This window comes from Dinoponera quadriceps, unplaced genomic scaffold, assembly GCF_001313825.1.
Source record: "Dinoponera quadriceps isolate SergipeBrazil2010 unplaced genomic scaffold, ASM131382v1 scaffold1395, whole genome shotgun sequence".
NCBI lineage: Eukaryota > Metazoa > Arthropoda > Insecta > Hymenoptera > Formicidae > Dinoponera > Dinoponera quadriceps.
In genome coordinates this window covers 729,648-748,468 of record NW_014556488.1, presented here as the reverse complement: position 1 = coordinate 748,468, position 18,821 = coordinate 729,648, and the positions used below count along the sequence as shown (strand labels likewise).

Here is an 18,821-nt window from a genome sequence, read left to right as displayed (position 1 = left end):
AACGTCGGGTCCTTTCGGTGCGGCGGCCGTTCTAGAAACAATTCGTGGCGATTTCGCGAATGAATCGGCAGCCATTTTTAAACTGCCCACTTACCATACGAGAGTATAAAAGGGATATGGATAATGGGCCTCGCGTCTCGAGATAGTAATGTAAACGGATGAGATTAAACGAGGCGTGATTATCCCCGGAGAAGAAGGAAGAATTGGACGTAACGGCGCAGCGAAGTACGCCGCGCGATATATCGTGCGTGTAGGACAACGTCGAGCGAGCGAGGCTAGTTTTCGTGCGCGACACGGACGGTGCTCGAGCGAACGCACTCCTTCCCCGTGAAATTAATGTAATGGTGAACTGTCAACATCCAACAGAACTCTCCGGAATATGCCTTTGAGCCGTATTAATACCGTATTCTCGGCAGAAGTCAGAGAGCGCTCGTTCGAACAGCAGCGACGACGGCAGCGTTGAGCGAGAGAGCGGAGAGAGGGATCGGCACGCGCGCGAACGGAAGAACGTGAGCGAGTACAAAGAGTACGGGAAGAGAGAGAGAGAGAGAGAGGGTAGAGAGAGGGAGAAAGAGGAAGAGAGAGAGTACAGACAAAGCAGCCCGACAACGTGTTCAGGAACAGCATCATCAGTAGCGGCGGCGGCAACAGCATCACCAGCGACAACCGCGATGTCAGTTCTAATATGCAAGAGGACGGCTGCCACGATCGTGTCTCTCAGATGTTAAGTTCCTATAATAATGGCAGATAATGTGCACAGAAAGTCGCACAAGCTGTCGGATGGTAGTAGAAAGATCTCGAATCCCGTGCACCGTACGACCACCGAGACGATCCGTCTGGGGGAGATAGACAAGCTGCACCAGCCGGTTAGCCTGATATCACCGAGCAACGTGACGGCTGGCAGCCAGTGCAACCGGAAGAAGACGTCTTCCTTCCAGATAACCAGCGTCACCGTAGGCTGCCGCATGAGCAATGACGCCGGCGAGGATTCCAACGACGACCTGGACGAGTCGCACACGGAGGACAATTCCGTGGAGCACTCGCGCATCACCGACATCGACATCGAGACGCCGAGCTACTCCGAGGACACGTTCTCCAAGGAGGACGTGTTCTTCAACACGAGCAACGCCGCGCTCAGCACCGCCCCGGTGATTCCCACCAGCTCGCAGTACGGCCTGGCCATCGTGCCGTCCGAGGGCGGCAACGTTAGTAATTCGGTGAACGATAGCAATATCAGTACCCTGGACATTACGTCCGTTACCGACAACAACATCATCAACTTGCTGTCGAGCAACGTGAAGCAGGACGCCGACCTGCGGGAGGTACACTCTCACGGTAGGAACGAGCGTTTCAAAGTGGTGAAAATCGAGAGCACGGAGCCGTTCAAGAGGGGACGATGGACCTGCATGGACTACCTGGACCACACGTCCGTGAACCAGCCGACGGCCATCGGTACCCCGAAAGTGTCCGATCCGAACGAGGTGTGCATATCCTACGGGGTGACCGACAGCGGGATCGTCGTACCAGAGGCTACGAAGCAAACGGTAGTAGTGTCCGACGATAAGGGGATTAATATCGATAGCAATGGACAAGTGACGAGCTCACACCCGGACACAGTGCATACGTCCATTACTGTGCCGAGCAATGCCGCGTCGGTGCCGAGCGCGGGCTACGCGGTGAGCAACTCGATCCCCCCCAATGTACAGCATAATCCCACGCAGGTTCAGGCGAAGGTGCCCACCGCGCAGATCCCGCAGTACTTTCAGTCGCAGACCCAGCCGATAGCCGCTCAACAAGCGCAGCCGCAGCCGCCTCAGGGTGCCCAAGGCTCCACGTTGCCCTCCAACTTGCAGCCCGCTCACCCCAGCAGCCTGGGCCAGCCGCAGAGCATGCCGCAGGGTTCTATTCCCATTATAACGCAGACTAGTAGCAGCACGCCGCAGCAGCAGGGCATCGCGCACGCCAAGGAGGAGGCGTACGTGACGGTGAGCGCGCAGAATCAATCCATGCAGTCGGTGGTGCAGCAGCAGGCCGCCCAGCCGGCGCCGAGCTCGCAGGCGCCCAACATCCTCGTGACGCAGCACCAGACCGAGACCGGACAGCCTTTGCAGACGCAGACGCCGATGAGCCAAATCTCCGAGCCACTAACTGCCATACAAGGGATGCAGGGCATGCAGAGTATTCATAAGGTTCCTCAGACCGGGGCGCAGCAGCCCTCGTCGACGATTCACCCCGCCGGGGCGCCGGTGGGCCAGATGCAGCCGCAGACGTCCAGCAGCACCGCCCCGGTGCAGATCACCCAGAACGTCGTCGGCGGTCTGCAGCAGGGCGGCATCGCCTTCCACCAGTCCGATCCGGAGCAGGAGTCCATCTCCGGCATAGTCGCCAACGCTGCTCAGTCCGCCGCCGCCGACGCGACTCTGTTGGAATCGTTGGCCGAAGTGACGCAAGGCAGCGACGAGCATCGTGCCCTCGAAGATAACGAAAGGTACCGTCTCAATTAATTCAGCCTATTTATATAAACGTGCCGAGACGGTAAGAATAGGAGCGAGTGAGTGATCGAACGAGAGAGACGTATCGTCGATGACAATACACACGTGGTGTCTTTCCGAGCTTACCGTTTCCTTTATATTGTAATTTTGCTTTTCTCGGTTCCTCTCTGTTTGCATATAAATCTTATGAGCGAGTCTGTATTGCAGTATGTCTGGGACAAGCGCTGTAGCGATTGATAACAAGATCGAGCAGGCTATGGTGAGATGTTACTTTAATCAAGTTAAACTGATTAACTCGCGCGTTAACTCGACGAACGCTGATAACGCTCGAATAAACTGTCGTCTTTTCTAGGATCTGGTTAAAAGTCATTTAATGTTTGCGGTACGAGAAGAAGTCGAGGTACTGAAAGAAAAAATAGCCGAACTAATGGATCGTATCAATCAATTGGAAGCGGAAAATTCAATATTAAAAGCACACGCAACTCCAGAAACTCTGGCTCAATTGAGTCAATCGACAGCAAAATTACCCCAAAACAGTTCAGGAAGTGGTTAATAGGTATCCATTGTACATAAGTTTCTATCGATACTTTGTCAAGTAAATAATGGATAATATAATTATTGTATATAACTTTACGATTTTTAGAAATTTATAAAAATAATGAGATTTATTATATATAAATATATATTAGTATTAGACATTTTTTTTAAGTAAATTAAAGGTAACGAATTATTTTTTACTATTTCAGTTTATTTTTTAGGAAATATACTTAAAGCTGTAAATTTGAAAATTCTTTCAAAATGGTAAAAAGTATCATTTTGGACATGTATATCGTTATGATTCTAGACAGAAACTGAGACATATATGAGTGCATGCCAAGACTAAGCAGCGTTAGTGACAGAGTTGGCATTATTTTACATTAGAAACACGATTCCCCAACACGTTAAAACGAAGTAACAGTACGGCGGAATAGGCAGCTTAACATTCCTAGATTACGTTTCCTGTTGTTTTAATGTTTAGCTAATTTAACTTGCAAATTTTGAAACGAATATAGAGTAATTGGCAAATCGAATGAAGGTAAATATCTAATAACTCTTCTACAGTATTGCTTATATCATACATTTAATTTCTAATTAATTTTCCAGCCCTTTTGTTAATTGAAATAGATATTGGTGGTAAATTTTGCTAACGTTTGTCACTTTTGAATATATCAAATCTCATATTTTATAATCTGATATTCGTGTTGTAGCCTGGTTTTTAAAGTTATATATATATATATATATATATACATATATATTGTAATCATCAAGCCGATATCCAAGAAACTTACTATTGGTGTGCATCAAAAAACCTGCAATTTCCTGTCAACATCTTATGTTACATTTTAAAAATGCCTAATAAAAAAGATTTTTAATTGTATTATGATTGTCAAAATTCTTGGTGTGAGGTTGCAATATATCTTATACGGAAAGAAATATATATATATGAATTATACATAACGAAGATACATATAATATTAAAATGTAAGAAAAGTTCTCGTTATGAAGTATTGTATTAAATTGTCATTCGAACGAAGCGTGGCGTATAAAGTGCGAGATACCGACTGGTAAGTAAAGCACACACACGACATACTGTATGGTTTTAGAGAAAATTTTATTCAGTCGCTATAAAGACTAAGTATGACACTTTAACATAAAGCCTTACTAAGATGAAGACCGCATTTTGGAACAACAAAAATCATAATTTATAATTATACCTTATAAATTTATAAATGTTATAAATTTTCTTCTAAAGGAAGGAAAAAAATAACAGCGTTTAACCTNTTTTTTTTTTTTTTTTTGGAACTGTTACTCACAAACAGTCACAACACGAATTCATACAAATCCGAAGTTCTTTGTTTTGATAGCGAGAAGTAATTTATGTCGTAAAACGTGACGAGAGCTGTACAATGGAACGTATAGTCGAGAGATACATGTGTTCGCGGTTGGTAGGTGCACATCGTCGGCTGGCCGAATAGTTACACTAGGCATCGGCTGAAAACCGTCTTCGCTCGCTGGTAACGCCGGGGATCCAGTCCAAAAATATACCTGCGATACGTGCACATTAATGCGACATGAGTGCGACAGATACGTGCGACGCGATCGCCGTCAAAAACTTTCAAACTCTACGCGTCTCTCAAGATTGATCCTAGAAACCGGTTTGATGAGAATTTCTTACCAAGTCTTGCCTCTCCACGTGGGACATTTTCTCGACGATCGACCACAACCACCGTTTAAATTTAACTAATCTCTCCGTCGACTCGCCGGACTCGTCGTTAAATGACGTATACGATATCAGAACCGATACGTTGATGTCACCGACCCCGTTTAGGAGAAGCCGCAAGTCCTCGGAGGTTAAACCGTCGAGTGCACCATCGGGAAGGACATCGAAGACTCCTTCGCGCATAGCGTGCAAGGCCTTCTCCTGCACCTTGATCATACGAACTTCAGCGTACTTGCGCACATAATCGTATACATTATTCGCGGTTACTTCCACGTCGCGGCCACTGGGCGTAAGTTCGATTGAGCCACCTCCTTCCTCGGGACACAAATCAATACTGAAACGCAAAATGACGTTCGGTTCGGATATCTCTCTTTCGAGTCGTGCACAAACGGTGTATCTTTAAAGAGAAACAAATATTCGGAAGAGAGAAGAAGAGTCGAGACCTGAATGTAAGATCCAACGCAGAGAACAAGCTGTTGCTGTCCTTCGTTTCAGCATCGATGACCAGTTGTCTCAAGCTTTCGTAAATAACAGAGTCGAAAAATGCAAGATCGTGGAAACGTATAGGCCTTCCTAGGATATATTTAATTACATGGCGATTCAAAAATAGCGGGCACAGCTCGTTTTGTAAAAGACACAATCCTATGAGTCTGAAAAGTAACGGAGACGGTTTCGTGAGTTCGCGCACACACGCGAGGATACGCCTCGTCGGTCGCAGTCAAGAATCGGCCGAGCCACTCACCTGCCTACATTCCTGAAGGCGTTTAACCGTTCGTAACTGCCTCTGCCTTGTCTCGGTGTATAAAAACCACGTTTACCGGGAGAATAAAAAAGTGGTGCGTTATCCTCGGTGTCGTCTAAAATGCTGTTCTCCATTTTCTTTTTCGCCGCGCATCTCTCGGTCAAGCTAAACACATCGAGGTCCAGCAACGCCTCGCTGGTCAAGTCCTGATTGTGACTGTGAATCAATTCGAATGCTTCCTCCACTTTCTGTCGGAGAGCGTCCTCCGAGGCGAGCAGCATCAGCAACTGGGCCGGTGATAATTCCAGCAGCATACCAGTTATTTTCTCAGCCACCGCCGGTCGTAAAGCGTGTACCTGTATCAAGCGAGTGATCATCGTGCGTAAAACGGGAAATCTACCAAAGGCGATTGAGATCGCACTCTTCACTGAAGGAACACGTAGAAGATGGGCAATTTTAATGTCCTCACCTAAATATCTTTCTTCTTACACCTTTCACCAAAAAATGCTTCGGACAAAAAGCTGTCGAGTTTCGAGGGGGATATAATATCGACCCTCCACGAAACCCTACAACTTTTAGCGGAATCATCTTTTACTAAGAAAAAAAGAAAAAAAAAAGAAAAGAGAATGTAGGAAAAAAAGTATTCAGATGGGGGTGTTAAAATGGTCCACCCTGTATAAATGAAATGCTTTATACAGGCGTGTGGCTTGAAACCTTAGGGTACAGCCTGTCCCCAAGCTGTTGTTGATGCACGGACAGATGGTCGTTGTTGGCATGGTTGATCGTCGGCATGGGATGAGCGTTGGACGACGAACTGCCGGATCCCGAGCTGTTGTTCCCCTCGATCGCGCTCGACGGGTGGAAGGAACGGGCGTCGAAGGACAAGGCTCGACGCGACTCGCGACATTTTCCGGAAGAGCGTGTGTTCTGTAAGAAAAATTGCACGGTTACGTTTGCGAATATTGAAGAACTTGTCGCGTGCGTCGTCGATCCGACTCGTCATCGCACATCTCACACACCTGTCGCCTGAGATCACGGTCGCGATCCCTGTTTTTCAGTTTCTGCAGCACGTTGAATTGCGTGTACTTATTTCCCACTTGCGCAGCCTCGAGATTCGGAAGCTTCTCGTTCGCGAGTAACGCCTGAATACACAATAATATGAATAAATATATCGTATCTCAGCGACGACTCCACGTTGATCTTTGCATTTCGCGCTCACGAACCTCGGCGATCGCGGTGTAAAAGCTTCGAGTTACGCCGGATCCCTCGCCCGGTTCATCTTTAAACGTGACTTTAACTCGGTTCACCGCCAAAGGCGGAGTGTTCGTGGCTCTTCTGTTGTATATGTTATACTGTGTGTTCAATTCTTTCATCGTCTGCACCAGCAACTGCGTTCTATCCCGCTCCACCTGTCGGAAGCACATAGCAATAAGTCAAAATTTACATTCAATCTGACAAGAAAAAAAAAACGATCTACATACAACACGTCGCATCGTATTACCTTGGATAAGGTGATATCCTTTTGCTGCGAGTTCCTAAGCTTCTCCATGTCTCTGCGGAATTTGGCTTCCTTCACGGGGAACCCTCCTAATTCGGACACCACGGATCCGGCTTCTAAACCAACGTCTTCCATGAAAACGCGTCCAAATAAGTCCAACGACAATCTCCATCGTCCTAGCAGAATATTATGCGAAATGTTAGTCCCGATCGATGACACCGCTCTGGCAGATTCAACTGGACTTGTCTCCACAGTTTCATGAGCGGATATCTCGTGGCTCGTTGCGGCCACTTCCTCGGACACGTTTTGCGTCTCCACAGTCGGCACCACGAGTATCTCAGGCGCGCCAGCTTTATTTGTGCTCGATTCCTGCGGGAAGGAATTACGTACATATCGGGTGTTCATGGAGCGACAGACGTGCGCAAGATGATCCCGTGATACTTACCGGCGCAGCTCCAGCTCGAACTATGACGCTTCTGCTGGTTTTGCATATGTCTTTGCCTTTGGTGCTCGTTGAGTCGCCTTGATTATTCGTCGACACTATGATCGGCGCTCTATCAATTTGTTCTGCCACGAGCGACGAGTGGCCTTCGTTAGCGTGACTGCATGACTTTAATTTGTCCTGAAACAAGACGCACCAATTAATCGATCCAACTCCATCGTGTCACTTGAAAAATATCGTGTGGTAGTTCAGTTTGAATATGAGAGAGAGAGAGAGAGAGAGTATAAGGATGCGCGTTTTACTCGGATATTATTAGAGAAAAGACAAGATTACCACGTATTTGACGGAGTTCGAGTCGCCAGCCGAGACGGAGCTTCTCCTCGATTCTAAAGAATTCGAAAGTGGTCCTTGCACAATTTGACTAAACGTCGGAGCGGCCAAGACGTTCTGGCTGTCGGCACTACGCGCGGAAAGGCCTAATCTTGTGGGTAGACCTTCCAATGGGTGTTGATTGGATCCACCTGCCTGAGAACAAGGCGCTTGTCTCGGGATACCAAAGAGATCTTCGCGCCTCGAATGCGGCTGTAATAAATGTGGCTGATCAGCTAATGGCAACGCTTCGCTCATGACGGTGTCAAATGGATCTAGAGGCGGGCAACCAAGGCACAAGGTGGAATCTGATCTTTGCAGGAAAGGATGCTTCCTCCCCTTCGGCGTGGTATTGCCATGATTTCCAGATCCGCACATGGGTACTTGTAGTAAGTCCGGATAATCCACAGAATCCGTTTCCATGGCAGTCGGCGCTGGCGAATTATACTCCTCGCCTTCGTCATTGTCGTTTTCATCCTGAGAGCGAGAAGACAATTACGCGATATGTTGCATTTGCGACGATGCCAGCTGCATGAGTAAGAAAGCTTCGCTAACCTGATCGTTCCAACCCGAATAGCTCGCCGATTCTTTCTGAGCTTCTCCCCTGGAGGTGAGCGGTTCTGACAGAGAACGCATGTAATACACAAGCGCATCGAACACGTACGCGACATGCTTCAAAGCGGAGACGTCTAAGACCGGCAAGCTGTCTCTGTGTTCACTGTTGTGAGCGCGCATTAAAGACAGACAATACGACAAGAATTCACGTCTCGCCGAGTGCGCGTCGCCACCTGAAAAACGTTACAACGTTAATCCTCGTAGCTTGTCGTAGAGCTGCACGTGGAGCCTGCGTGGAAATCTTATCGAACATGTGTAACAATAAACGTAAAAACATATTTTGAAAGACGACGATAACATGACCAAGTACTGTAAGAGGGAAAGTTTCAAATAATACCAGGGTTACCCATATACGATCAAATATTTGCAAAATTATTATCAGTTCTTACCGAGCTGTGCGTGTATGTGTGTGTGTGTGTAAATGATATTTTCTCAACGTGCCATTTGTACAGATAAAATATTCGACTTATTAATCATCGGGATTGTAAGAAATAAGAGGTTCTTCGGCAGAAATTCTTTTAAGAGAGCGCTTCATTATGAAATACTTGATTATACTCATGAGTAGCCCTAATAATAGTTGACAACGCAAACCTTCGCGTTCCCTACTGCTTCTTGGAGGCTCGCCAACGCCTGCAAAACCAACGGTGAGTCGTGTTGAAGCTTGAGGAGTGGAGATATTCGAGCTCGTAGCGATACCACTGCGAGGATTCCGACCTGTATTTCCTTGAAGAGTCAGCGAGAGAGCGGCTGTGTTCAACAAGCCGCTGAAGTTGCCACCGGACAGAGACGGGGCGTTATTCAGAGGGTGTTCCGGATGGGTCGGGTCCGCGCTGCGTGTCAGAGATACTCCGAATCGCAATTGCGCTTCCGTAGCGTCCATCACCGTGAGCAACCAATCCCAAGTAGGCTTCAAGTGCACTTCTAAATACGTCTGTGTAGGCAGAACTATCGTGTTACAGTTTCCGACTTCGTACGTGTGTGTGTGTGTGTGTGTGTGTAAATGCGATTTCAGCTAAGTCGCCGGTGAAGTAAATCGCGTACCTGCAAGCTCAGAGCGTCCTGGAACGAGATATCCATCACACGTGGCAAAGTGGGCGATGGCGATCGATTTTTGTAATCTTGCATCATAACCAACAAATCGGCGATCTGTCGAATAACAATACCGAATGCTCGCGCCAGGCAACTAGCGGTGGTCCCCATAGTTATAGGTTCTTGCGTGGTTGCGACGGCCGACGTTGAGGTTCGTCTTAAAGATGTAGGATCAATAAAAACCAGATTACTTCCACCTGTCACGCGTAATCCTGTCGTGCGCGTACTTAATTCACGATTGCGTATCGCCCATTGCATCGACACAGGTGCGAGATTATTACGATGCAAATGACCGGACGATCCACTGAAATAACACGTATCATATCTTGAACATCCGGAACATCTTCTCGTTACGAATCGTTCATGGATCACGTGTTTCTGGTGTAGTCAGTAACAACAACAACAAAAACGGAAGGGGGAGGATTTAACGAGCAACGTGCAACTGAGAGAGATTCGGAACAGTTTACCTTCTGCGCTCCAATTGTTCGTCGCCTATCTGAAACTCCTCGTTATCCTGTTCGTCCGTTTCACCCGCCTCGCTCTCATCGTCCTCCTGCTGGCTTGATTCTCCCGACTCGTCTTCGGGGAACAACAATATCGAGCCCATTCCACCGTCGGAGCCGGCGGTCGCGCCCGTTTGCACGCTGCGTTGCGCGGACGCCGCGTCCTGGTTGCTGTGATTGTCGTCCGAATCCGATTCGGTCTCCGCTTCGGCTAAAAGATCCAATTCCGTGTCCGATTCGCCGTCCCCGGCCTGCTCCTCGCCTACACCACCGGCGTTGGAATCAACCTCGCCAAGCGGCTGGCTCGCGGCGGTCCCGGAAATGCCCGACTCCTCGTGCTCGCTTATATCACCATCCATATCCATCGGTACTTCTGTAGCCGATTAATGATACGTTTAAATGACCGAAAAATCACTCATACTACCACATCGTGTGCCGAAGGTGGCTTTTACGTACCCTCCCCACCTTCCGCCTCATCCACAGCAGAAACATCCCTTGCGATCGCTATATTGTTATTTCCCTGCTGCGTTTGCAACGCTGCGTCCAATGTCTGCGAACTGATACCGCTGTGAGGTATTAGTGGCTCTATGGAAAACAATTCCTCGGAACCGTTGATTACTTCGATGGCGGAACTAGTCAGGGTGAACGGTGCGGTTGGACGCGCCACTCCTAATCTGACCGGTGCTATCAGCGAATCCGCCGTCTCGCATAATTCTTCTATAGCCAGTTTGATTAGCGCTTGAAAGACTTTCCGACATTTGAGTAATTGCTGCGAGGCTTGACTAGCGCTGCAGGGGGGAGGGGAAAAAGAGAATATTTATCACATCGGTATTCGTCACACGACACGTAATTAGATAATTGCTTTGGAAAATAACTCGGGAAAGAACTTTGATACATTAGTTATGAAATTGCCGTCTTCCGAAAGAACTTGAAGTCTGACACAGATAAAACGTACGCAAGTTATCCGTGATGTAAACGAAAGAACGTTGAAATGCAAGGAACACGTAAACCCCGCTTACCTTCGCCTCTTTGTCGTGTTCGGTGCCATTTCTATGGTAAAGATAACGAATATACGTGCTACGGATCTCACGAATCGGCGAGCCACGTTATTGGCTTCCTCCTGCCGTCCAGGCACGGATTCGTCTTGCAATTCTCCGATCAGAGTGGAGAGCAGTGTATCAAGCATCTGTTAATAGTAGAAAATTCGTTAGTCAGTTCGGCATGATCTGTGTATAAAAGGGAATCACATTTGCGTGTCACTCGATTCCGCGGTGCGCGCCATTCTACTTACTTCGGCACTACATTTAACAAGTAAGGAATGCGTGAATTTATCTAGCAATGCGGTACCGCTCTGGCGACACAATTGCCCTTGGTCGCCGAACAACTGGTCGGTACTATTCTCGGAAACACCGGACATGATCATACACTGAACAGCTGGCCAATCATTCAGCAATCTTTCCAGAGCCTTACGGCTAAATCGTGGAGGTTCCAGATCATGATCCGGCATGTCTGAATCTGCACCTAAGCCTACGGAGGATTTTATATAGAAGACACACAGTGAAGAAGAAAAAAAAAAGTATCTGCACACACGTACGCAATCTTTACTGAAATACAATTTGCATTTTACACAAACTTAAATCTTTAATACAAATAATCTTGATAGAAATATACATCTTGCGATAGTATTTTCTTCGCGTAAATTTCTCCCGAAGAACGTGGAATGTGCAAATACTTTTTTTTTCATCTACATTCAAGAGAAAGCAACTTTTAGACTATGTATCGTGAAAATAATGGTATAAAAGTTGGTTTTACGTGAGCGTACAGTCAATCATTACTGGAGAAAGCATACCGTCCGAAGTCGGTGCTTTACGGCCAGCGGAAGTCGAACGTTGCCTGGGTGCCGATCTAAATTGACGTTGCTCAATTAACTGCCTCCCGACTGTCTGCACTAAGAATAACAAAATACTCTCGCCCCTGAACAACATAAAAATAGAGAATCAGTTACTTGAGAAAGAACCGGCGCGAGAGACGCGTTTTTCGTCGCGAAGCACTCATCGTGAAGCGCAAGTTTATTACCGTGAGTTAATCTTGGTGGCGAGATCAGTGTTGTTCACAAGACGACACAGGAGATCGTACCTCGCGCCTTGATGCCCGGCAATAAGAGCGCGACATTTACATTTCTCCCAGCAGTCGCAATAAGCTGTGGGCGAAGTTCTCTTGAGCTTACAATCGTGGCCTCTGTGGCAGACACGAGCGCATTCAGTGCAGCAGCACAGTGAGCCCGTCAAGCCGCAAGTTCTACACTCGAAAATGTCCTTGAAGCAGAGAAGAATCTCGTTCAGTTAAAACCCCCATCTCGCAGTGAGTTTCTCTCTTCCTCTCACACACATACACGCACACACAAAGCGCGTTCACTCAATACCTGGTTAATATGCTCGGCTCCGGTCCATGTAAAACTACATGTATCGTTGCAACAAGTAACAAAAAGTGGAGATAAGTCTGGGCTAGCGTCGGATGGCAGTATCATGGCTGAAGTATCTTTCGCGTCTCTGCCCACTCTTTGTATAGTGTCCAATAAAATAAGGGCCGCGTGATATGCGCGGACAGATACGGCAAGCATTAGTGGCGTTTGCCCTTGAGCATCCCTGATCGCGTGAAGAAGGAAAAAAAATGTGTCAAATATTAGGAAGAAGCCGTCAGTCGTATTTATATATAGATTTAACATAAATGTACTATATATTTCCGAATTGTGAACGTACTTTGCCGTCAGCAGCTCCCTCATGTGTGGCGCTAAGATAATACTCTCACACATATATTTCAATATGAGTAATGCGTTGTGTCGCCTCTCCACCGAGTCTATGATGTACGTGTTACTGGATGCGGCACCGACACCTCGATTGACAAAGAATATCATCGTGTAATTAAATCTGTCGACTTGTAGCATCATAATGCACAAATTCATTTTCGCTCACCGGACTTGTTCATCATAGATATACTAGCAGCGCCGATGCTCAACAGACTGTCTTCCTCTCCCGAAGTATTGTCAAACGCTTCGGGCGGCCAACTCAACGTCGGTATTGGTTCCTCAATAGGCGCTGAGGCGCCATCCACCGTATTCGACACCAATTCACGTTCGATAACTGCGGGCAAACGAGAATCACAAATGCAAAACGTTAATCGAGCGCATTTAATATCGAAATGAAAAGTGATTCTACTGTCATTATAGTGATCTCAAGTAACAATTATTAATTCTAATCCAATTGAATGATTACTCGAAGATTTCACTACACCAAGTATATACATCACCTTGCTCGGTTTCTTTGTTGGAAGTCGGTGAACACATATTGACGCAAGCGTGAAGTATATTCCGGTTGCCATCGCAGCGCTCTTTCAGTATCATTTGAATTTGCGAATACGTCAAGTTACTCTCTGAAAGACCGAAATTACGATAGTACGCCGACGATTTTGTTCAATTCACGTATACATGACGTAACGAATAGGATCGTACGTCTGTGCACTTACTTAGATCTTGTTCCAAATTGCAAAACACCTGCTTCACGCTCTCATAGTCACATCGCAATATGCGCGGCATGAGCACAAGATTGTCGAATGCCAGTGCGATAACTGCCACCTGATTCTTCAAGTTGTTCGAACAGATAGGAATAGGGATAGTCGCTGCGCCGATGCAATTCACTGGAACCAAATCCAGCCAATTCGGATCGCGAATCGCGTCGGCGCAATCTTTCGCGATCGGGTAAATAGTGTTGTTTCCGTCTCGTAAGATCATGGAACACTCGATATTCTGAAATATTAAAGTCGATAGAATCTCCCCTTCTCCCCCTCCCCCCCCGAGACTCGCGTGCATAAGTGTCTCGTCCGCAATTTAACTCGGAAATACCCCCGTGTGACCGACGCGACATACCTCCCCCGCGCTGGTGAGATTAATGTTTTGCGGTTGCAGGCCCAAAAACGACGAGATATCAGATGGTATGTAACAATCCTGTACGTATCTCCCTGTACTTAAATTGTACACGACGTAACTGAGTTTATTTCCGTTCTTTAATATGGCGTGAATGCCTGTGGACACATCGTTTTCGTTAGTCAAGGGAGAGAAAATTGGCTTCTGTCCGTTATTTGAAAATGATTGCCCGCATCCGTTTTTTCTTTACCTTGTCCATCGGTCGATATAGTTAACAGACTATCGTTCGAGCCCTCGACAATGTTGACTCTCCTAGGTGTTCTTTGGAAACAATCCGGAGCCCTTGGATTCAACGACGACTTGATTACCTGCAGCTCATCTTTCCGTAGAAGTCTACAATCGGCTAACAGCTTCATCGGCTCTTCCGCTGTAAGATCTTTGAAGTCCGACGTACTGAAGTCCTTTTCTTTAATTTCCTTCTCTTTCTCCTTCGAGTCCTTCGAGAAGAACTTGACAGCCACGTAGCAACCGTCAACCTTTATAACTTTCCCTGTTAAATCACGCAAATCGATGTATCACGCGTAAAATATACCAATTTTCAAGGAAACACAAGTACACGAAGCAGAAAAAAAAAATCATACCGATGGGTACAGTCTTGACATCCTCGACGAAAACGACATCCTTCAACTGCCAATCCTCCTCGTCCTTTCTCTCCGGTTCTCCTTCGCTCCGAGGTGCCATACGTTTCTGCCGTTCTGAAATTGTTCACACGCGAGGAGGTTTCATTATGGGCCGATACACAAAACATCTCGACAGTCCATTCATTTCCTAGGTTAGTCGAGCGAATAAACTCGAATCTTACTGTGACTAGTTGTAATGCTGCCGGTATCGCTGCAAGTGCTTGAAGCTGGTGACGGTGGAGGCGGCATGTCGAGCCTGTCGGCAGTTTCCTTGTGATTCGCTTTGTTGACAACCCCCGTGCTACCGTTCCCGTTGGACTCGCGTTTGTCGGTGTTGGCACTAGGTATGAGTGTGCCAGCAGGTAGTATCTTAAATCTACACGTGGCGTCCACGTTCCATGCTGCCGAAAGTAACTGTCCGACTTTTGGCACGCCGTTAGCTATTGTAAATCCTGGAAAGGAAAAGCGCGCGTGTTTCAAGACCGCGGGATACAAGTTGCATCGAGCGTTGCAATGCCGCGTTTCCGTCAGTCTGCGAGGTATCTCGCGCAAAGTCTCACCAATAGCTCCTGGCTGATAAACCGGACTGTTCTTCATGCATACATGTGTCCCGTAGCTGATGTCGCTCGACAACACGGTGGATGGTCTGTGCTTACGTGACTTGGCCTTGTACTTTTCCCAAAGTTTCTTACGTTGAGCAAACGGCAGAACACCCCTGTAAAAATATCGCGACACTCGATTCGACTGATGCCGCTGGGACCGATTTTAACGTGAAAAATTCGAACCGGGAAGAAGATCACTCACCACCAATACAACGTGCCGCTCTCGAGTCTCGCGACGGTGTACAAAGCGCACGTGTGCAGCGACACGATTTTGTCCAGCGTAAACTCGGTGAAGGCCTGCGCCGGATGCTCGAGACGAGAGGCGACGTGTCCCAAAAGTTCATCGAGCCAAGTCGCCACCTTCCCAGTCTCCGTACTGACGGAACATCGGATCGCAGTAGCGGATACATTAACTATCTTCTCCGAGGTCAATGCCAGAGGGATGGTTTTCGGATGGTGGACGTTTGGATTCTATAAAAAGAAGGGGAAAAAAACGAAAGATATAAATAAACGCGAACCTATTAAGAGAGAAATGTCGGGTATGTAATATCGGCTTGTAAGAACCTCCGCATTCTTATACGGCTCCGACTCGGTCCACTTCCACTGGTACAACTGTCCCGATACGGAAACGGCGATTAGCTCGCTGTAAAGCGCCGCGATTTGTACAAAACGGGGCACCGGATCGCTACTTCGATCGTGCCACCATTCAAGCTCCTCGGATATCCACAAAGGGCTCTGCGAGGCCAATTCCTTCTTCTTATTATCTGGAATATTCAAGCGAAGATTCGCAATCCCACGTGTGCCTGATCGTTCATGCCCGGTTTCTCGCAAGTCGTCGCGCAAAGTACCTGAATCCTTCTCCCACGAGTCTTTCAGAGCGGTTTCCAACCAACGACGCGGGCCGTAATACTGGCGATCCCGCCATCTACTAAAACTATCGCGATCTCTGTCCCGGTCGGACGAACGTTCACCGTCACGATCGTTGCTTACCAAACGGCGGGAAGAACTGCCGCGACTGAAAGAAGCAACGGTGATATTGTGATTTAGAATAATAGCGCGACTGAGGAAGGTGTATTCAGTAAAAATCCGATTGCATTTTCAAGAGTTACTTTCGCATTCCGCCGTAACCAAACATATCCTCGGAGAACATAGAATCAGCGTCGATTATAACCGAATGCTCGTTGGTAAAGCCACCGTCTAACAGCGATATAAGATCTTCCGGGACATAACTGTCGGCTGCATCCTCCGCATCATCACCCTCCTCGTCGTCTCGTGATAAAAGATTGTTTACCGCTAAGTTTACGTCTAGATTTGTACGCTGCAACGTGAAGCAACAATTATTTCGTTGAATCTTATTTCGTTCGTGTATCTTCTTATTATTGTTACTATATCCTCGTTATAGCGACGCGTTCTTATTGCCAATGTAACAAACATATTCGTGAGACCTGTAATTCTCTGATGATCAGATTACGACTTTTTCCTTGCAACACCACTTGGGCCTGCGATATAAGATCTTCCGGTACGAAGGGAGCCGGCACAGACGCGATAGGGCGCGAGCTGCTGCCGCTTCCACCTCCCATAATCACTCCTGGCGGTCCTATGCGACCACCGCCGCTGCTGCCTCCACCGCTGCTACCTCCACGTATCGCCGAACTACGCATGATACGTGCGCGCGAACGCGATATACCCGCTCTACTACCGCTACCACTACTTCCATTTCCATTTGGTGTGGAATTAGAATTTCCAACATGGCTCTTGCTTGTACTACAACAAAAAAAAAATATATATATATATGTGTGTACTTTCCAGCAATGAAGTTAATTTCTATTTAATTTTCATACTTGTTTAATTATTATTATTATCATTAATTTTTCTCACGCGTCTCTTCCCTCTCTACCTACTTTCTGTTAGGTTCATTTTTACTCAAATCCAATCTATCGGATAGTACGGTAAATGCAACTCTGCAAATTCTATTGTCGTCCGTGAGAAGAGCAATATGCGTTGGTCCGACTACAACACGTTTTACCGTCACTTTCAACCCATTGAAAGCTGGTGGTGTTACATATCCATATCTGTTTATTTTATCTGCTACTTCCCTCAGCCTAAAAACATTCGTACAAGTGTTTAGATAAGTCCGATTTATATTATTATTTAAACCATATAATCCTTTCACCAAATTTAATGATTTTCACAAAATCAGAGATTAGCAATGTTCTACTTTCTCGTCATGAATACAAGTAAATTTTAGCAAATAAAAAATAAAGCTTTTCATCTTGACTACACATTCTGGTACAATTAAAATAATTATTTATTTCTGAATCTTCGCAGTTTATTCTTTACTTTCAAATTCTCTTAAAATACAATTTATTCGCTTGTTAATTATAAAGATAAATTGCATTTCGAAGCATAAGTTCAGCGAACTAGAACTAAATATCTCTGATAAAGTTCTTATAAAGCAATTATAAATATTTGAATATTAACACATCACTCATCAATAGCTGTTGATACTTAATACATGTAAATAAATAAATAATGCACAATTTAAATTTTTTATTTTTCATTGCTACATGAATCAATTTTTCATAGCTAATGATAAAACTTACTATATATTGATGCGTTTATAGTATTATATTACTAGGCTCCATACATTCGTGTATAGAGTAACACTTCTCGCATACTAATAAGTATACTAATTGATTTATTCATAAAATAAATAAAAATAGATATATAAATAGATATGTAAATATGCATAAATGTTATCATATAAAAATATATCTCGTCATGGTGTTATTACGTTCTATGAAGTGTTACTGCGAGAAGACATCGGGCATGATATAATGAATGATCAATTCGGCTAGTTCTAGAAACGCATCCGCCTGATATCGGTCAGAATTCTTAAAGAATATACGCCAAGTTATCAAATAACGAGTCGATTCCGAGCATATTCGCGGTGACAATATGCTAACCGTAGCGTATCGTAGCGCATTCTACGGCTCGCTACCGACCGTGCGTTACACACGCATCGCCCTCGCCAACGTATCTCGATGTGCATGTATTATAAAACGATCACTTGGCGTCGAGTTTATAGGTTGCCATTAAAGAAGAAAGTGTGATATCATCTTACGAATACGTGGTCAAACGTGAGACGCGTGTCCGTCGTGCGTGTGCACGCAGTTAAGCGCGATAAGCTGAGAAATGGAAACGGGATCGGATACGTGCGGTAACGCAACGAGAAACGTCCGCAAGAAGCGGAAAAAGCCGTGAGCGGATGGAAGGTACACATACACTAAAGAATGCGCTAATGGAAAACCGATATAGCGGATGACGATCCCATACCTGTCGTTGAGCTGGTCGTCCGTCCCTGGCAGGGGATGCACGACGAAGTGAATCGAGGACATGATGTATCAGAATGACGCTTGCTCTCGCGATCTTAGACGCCTTTTATCCTTAATGTACACAAAATTTCATTGCACCAGCAGAACACGATGGTCGGCCATGTTTCCGAAGAAACATCCAGTTACGTGTTCGCGAAAACGAACATGGTCGACCCCCACTGGCCGAGTTCCAAAACGCACGAGACAAGTATATGTTTTCTCACTTCAACTTATTG

General features: G+C 46.2%; 2 protein-coding genes across 5 annotated transcripts; one reads left to right on the top strand and one right to left on the bottom strand.

Annotated features, from left to right (window-relative positions):
• Positions 1-26: 26 nt before the first annotated feature.
• Positions 27-3,125, top strand: LOC106747801 (protein bunched, class 2/F/G isoform). The gene is made up of 3 exons (XM_014625716.1): positions 27-2,488; positions 2,700-2,751; positions 2,845-3,125. Exons 1-3 carry the CDS (start codon positions 741-743, stop codon positions 3,043-3,045), a joined length of 2,001 nt encoding a protein of 666 aa, XP_014481202.1. The 5' UTR covers positions 27-740; the 3' UTR covers positions 3,046-3,125.
• Positions 3,126-4,319: 1,194 nt separating this feature from the next.
• On the bottom strand, positions 4,320-18,758 carry LOC106747666 (E3 ubiquitin-protein ligase hyd). 4 transcript variants are annotated; one of them, XM_014625415.1, is made up of 36 exons: positions 18,548-18,758; positions 17,113-17,313; positions 16,657-16,975; positions 16,321-16,529; positions 16,060-16,226; positions 15,776-15,975; positions 15,414-15,682; positions 15,170-15,324; positions 14,792-15,061; positions 14,571-14,684; positions 14,180-14,479; positions 13,933-14,087; positions 13,533-13,812; positions 13,317-13,439; positions 12,983-13,150; positions 12,770-12,902; positions 12,433-12,655; positions 12,087-12,325; positions 11,833-11,984; positions 11,302-11,537; positions 11,030-11,196; positions 10,467-10,798; positions 9,975-10,383; positions 9,460-9,811; positions 9,010-9,349; positions 8,359-8,591; positions 7,768-8,280; positions 7,438-7,614; positions 6,996-7,361; positions 6,718-6,903; positions 6,514-6,636; positions 6,191-6,421; positions 5,495-5,850; positions 5,196-5,402; positions 4,708-5,086; positions 4,320-4,577 (listed from the first exon to the last, which is right to left on the bottom strand). In XM_014625415.1, the coding sequence occupies exons 1-36, from the start codon at positions 18,607-18,609 to the stop codon at positions 4,365-4,367; spliced, it is 8,559 nt and encodes a 2,852-aa protein (XP_014480901.1). In that variant the 5' UTR covers positions 18,610-18,758; the 3' UTR covers positions 4,320-4,364. The 4 variants fall into 4 exon arrangements, with proteins under 4 accessions (XP_014480901.1, XP_014480902.1, XP_014480903.1 ...); XM_014625416.1 differs by having other exon boundaries at positions 6,209-6,421; positions 18,548-18,757; XM_014625417.1 differs by having other exon boundaries at positions 11,860-11,984; positions 18,548-18,757.
• Between the last annotated feature and the right edge of the window lie 63 nt (positions 18,759-18,821).

Coding starts and splice junctions, on each gene's coding strand:
- LOC106747801 (XM_014625716.1), top strand. CDS start 741: ATGGCAGATAATGTGCACAGAAAGTCGCACAAGCTGTCGGATGGTAGT. Junction 2,489..2,699: donor GCCCTCGAAGATAACGAAAG/GTACCGTCTCAA, acceptor TCTGTATTGCAG/TATGTCTGGGACAAGCGCTG. Junction 2,752..2,844: donor ACAAGATCGAGCAGGCTATG/GTGAGATGTTAC, acceptor CGTCTTTTCTAG/GATCTGGTTAAAAGTCATTT.
- LOC106747666 (XM_014625415.1), bottom strand. CDS start 18,609: ATGTCCTCGATTCACTTCGTCGTGCATCCCCTGCCAGGGACGGACGAC. Junction 12,903..12,982: donor ATCTATGATGAACAAGTCCG/GTGAGCGAAAAT, acceptor TTGTCAATCGAG/GTGTCGGTGCCGCATCCAGT. Junction 5,403..5,494: donor GCCTTCAGGAATGTAGGCAG/GTGAGTGGCTCG, acceptor GTTACTTTTCAG/ACTCATAGGATTGTGTCTTT.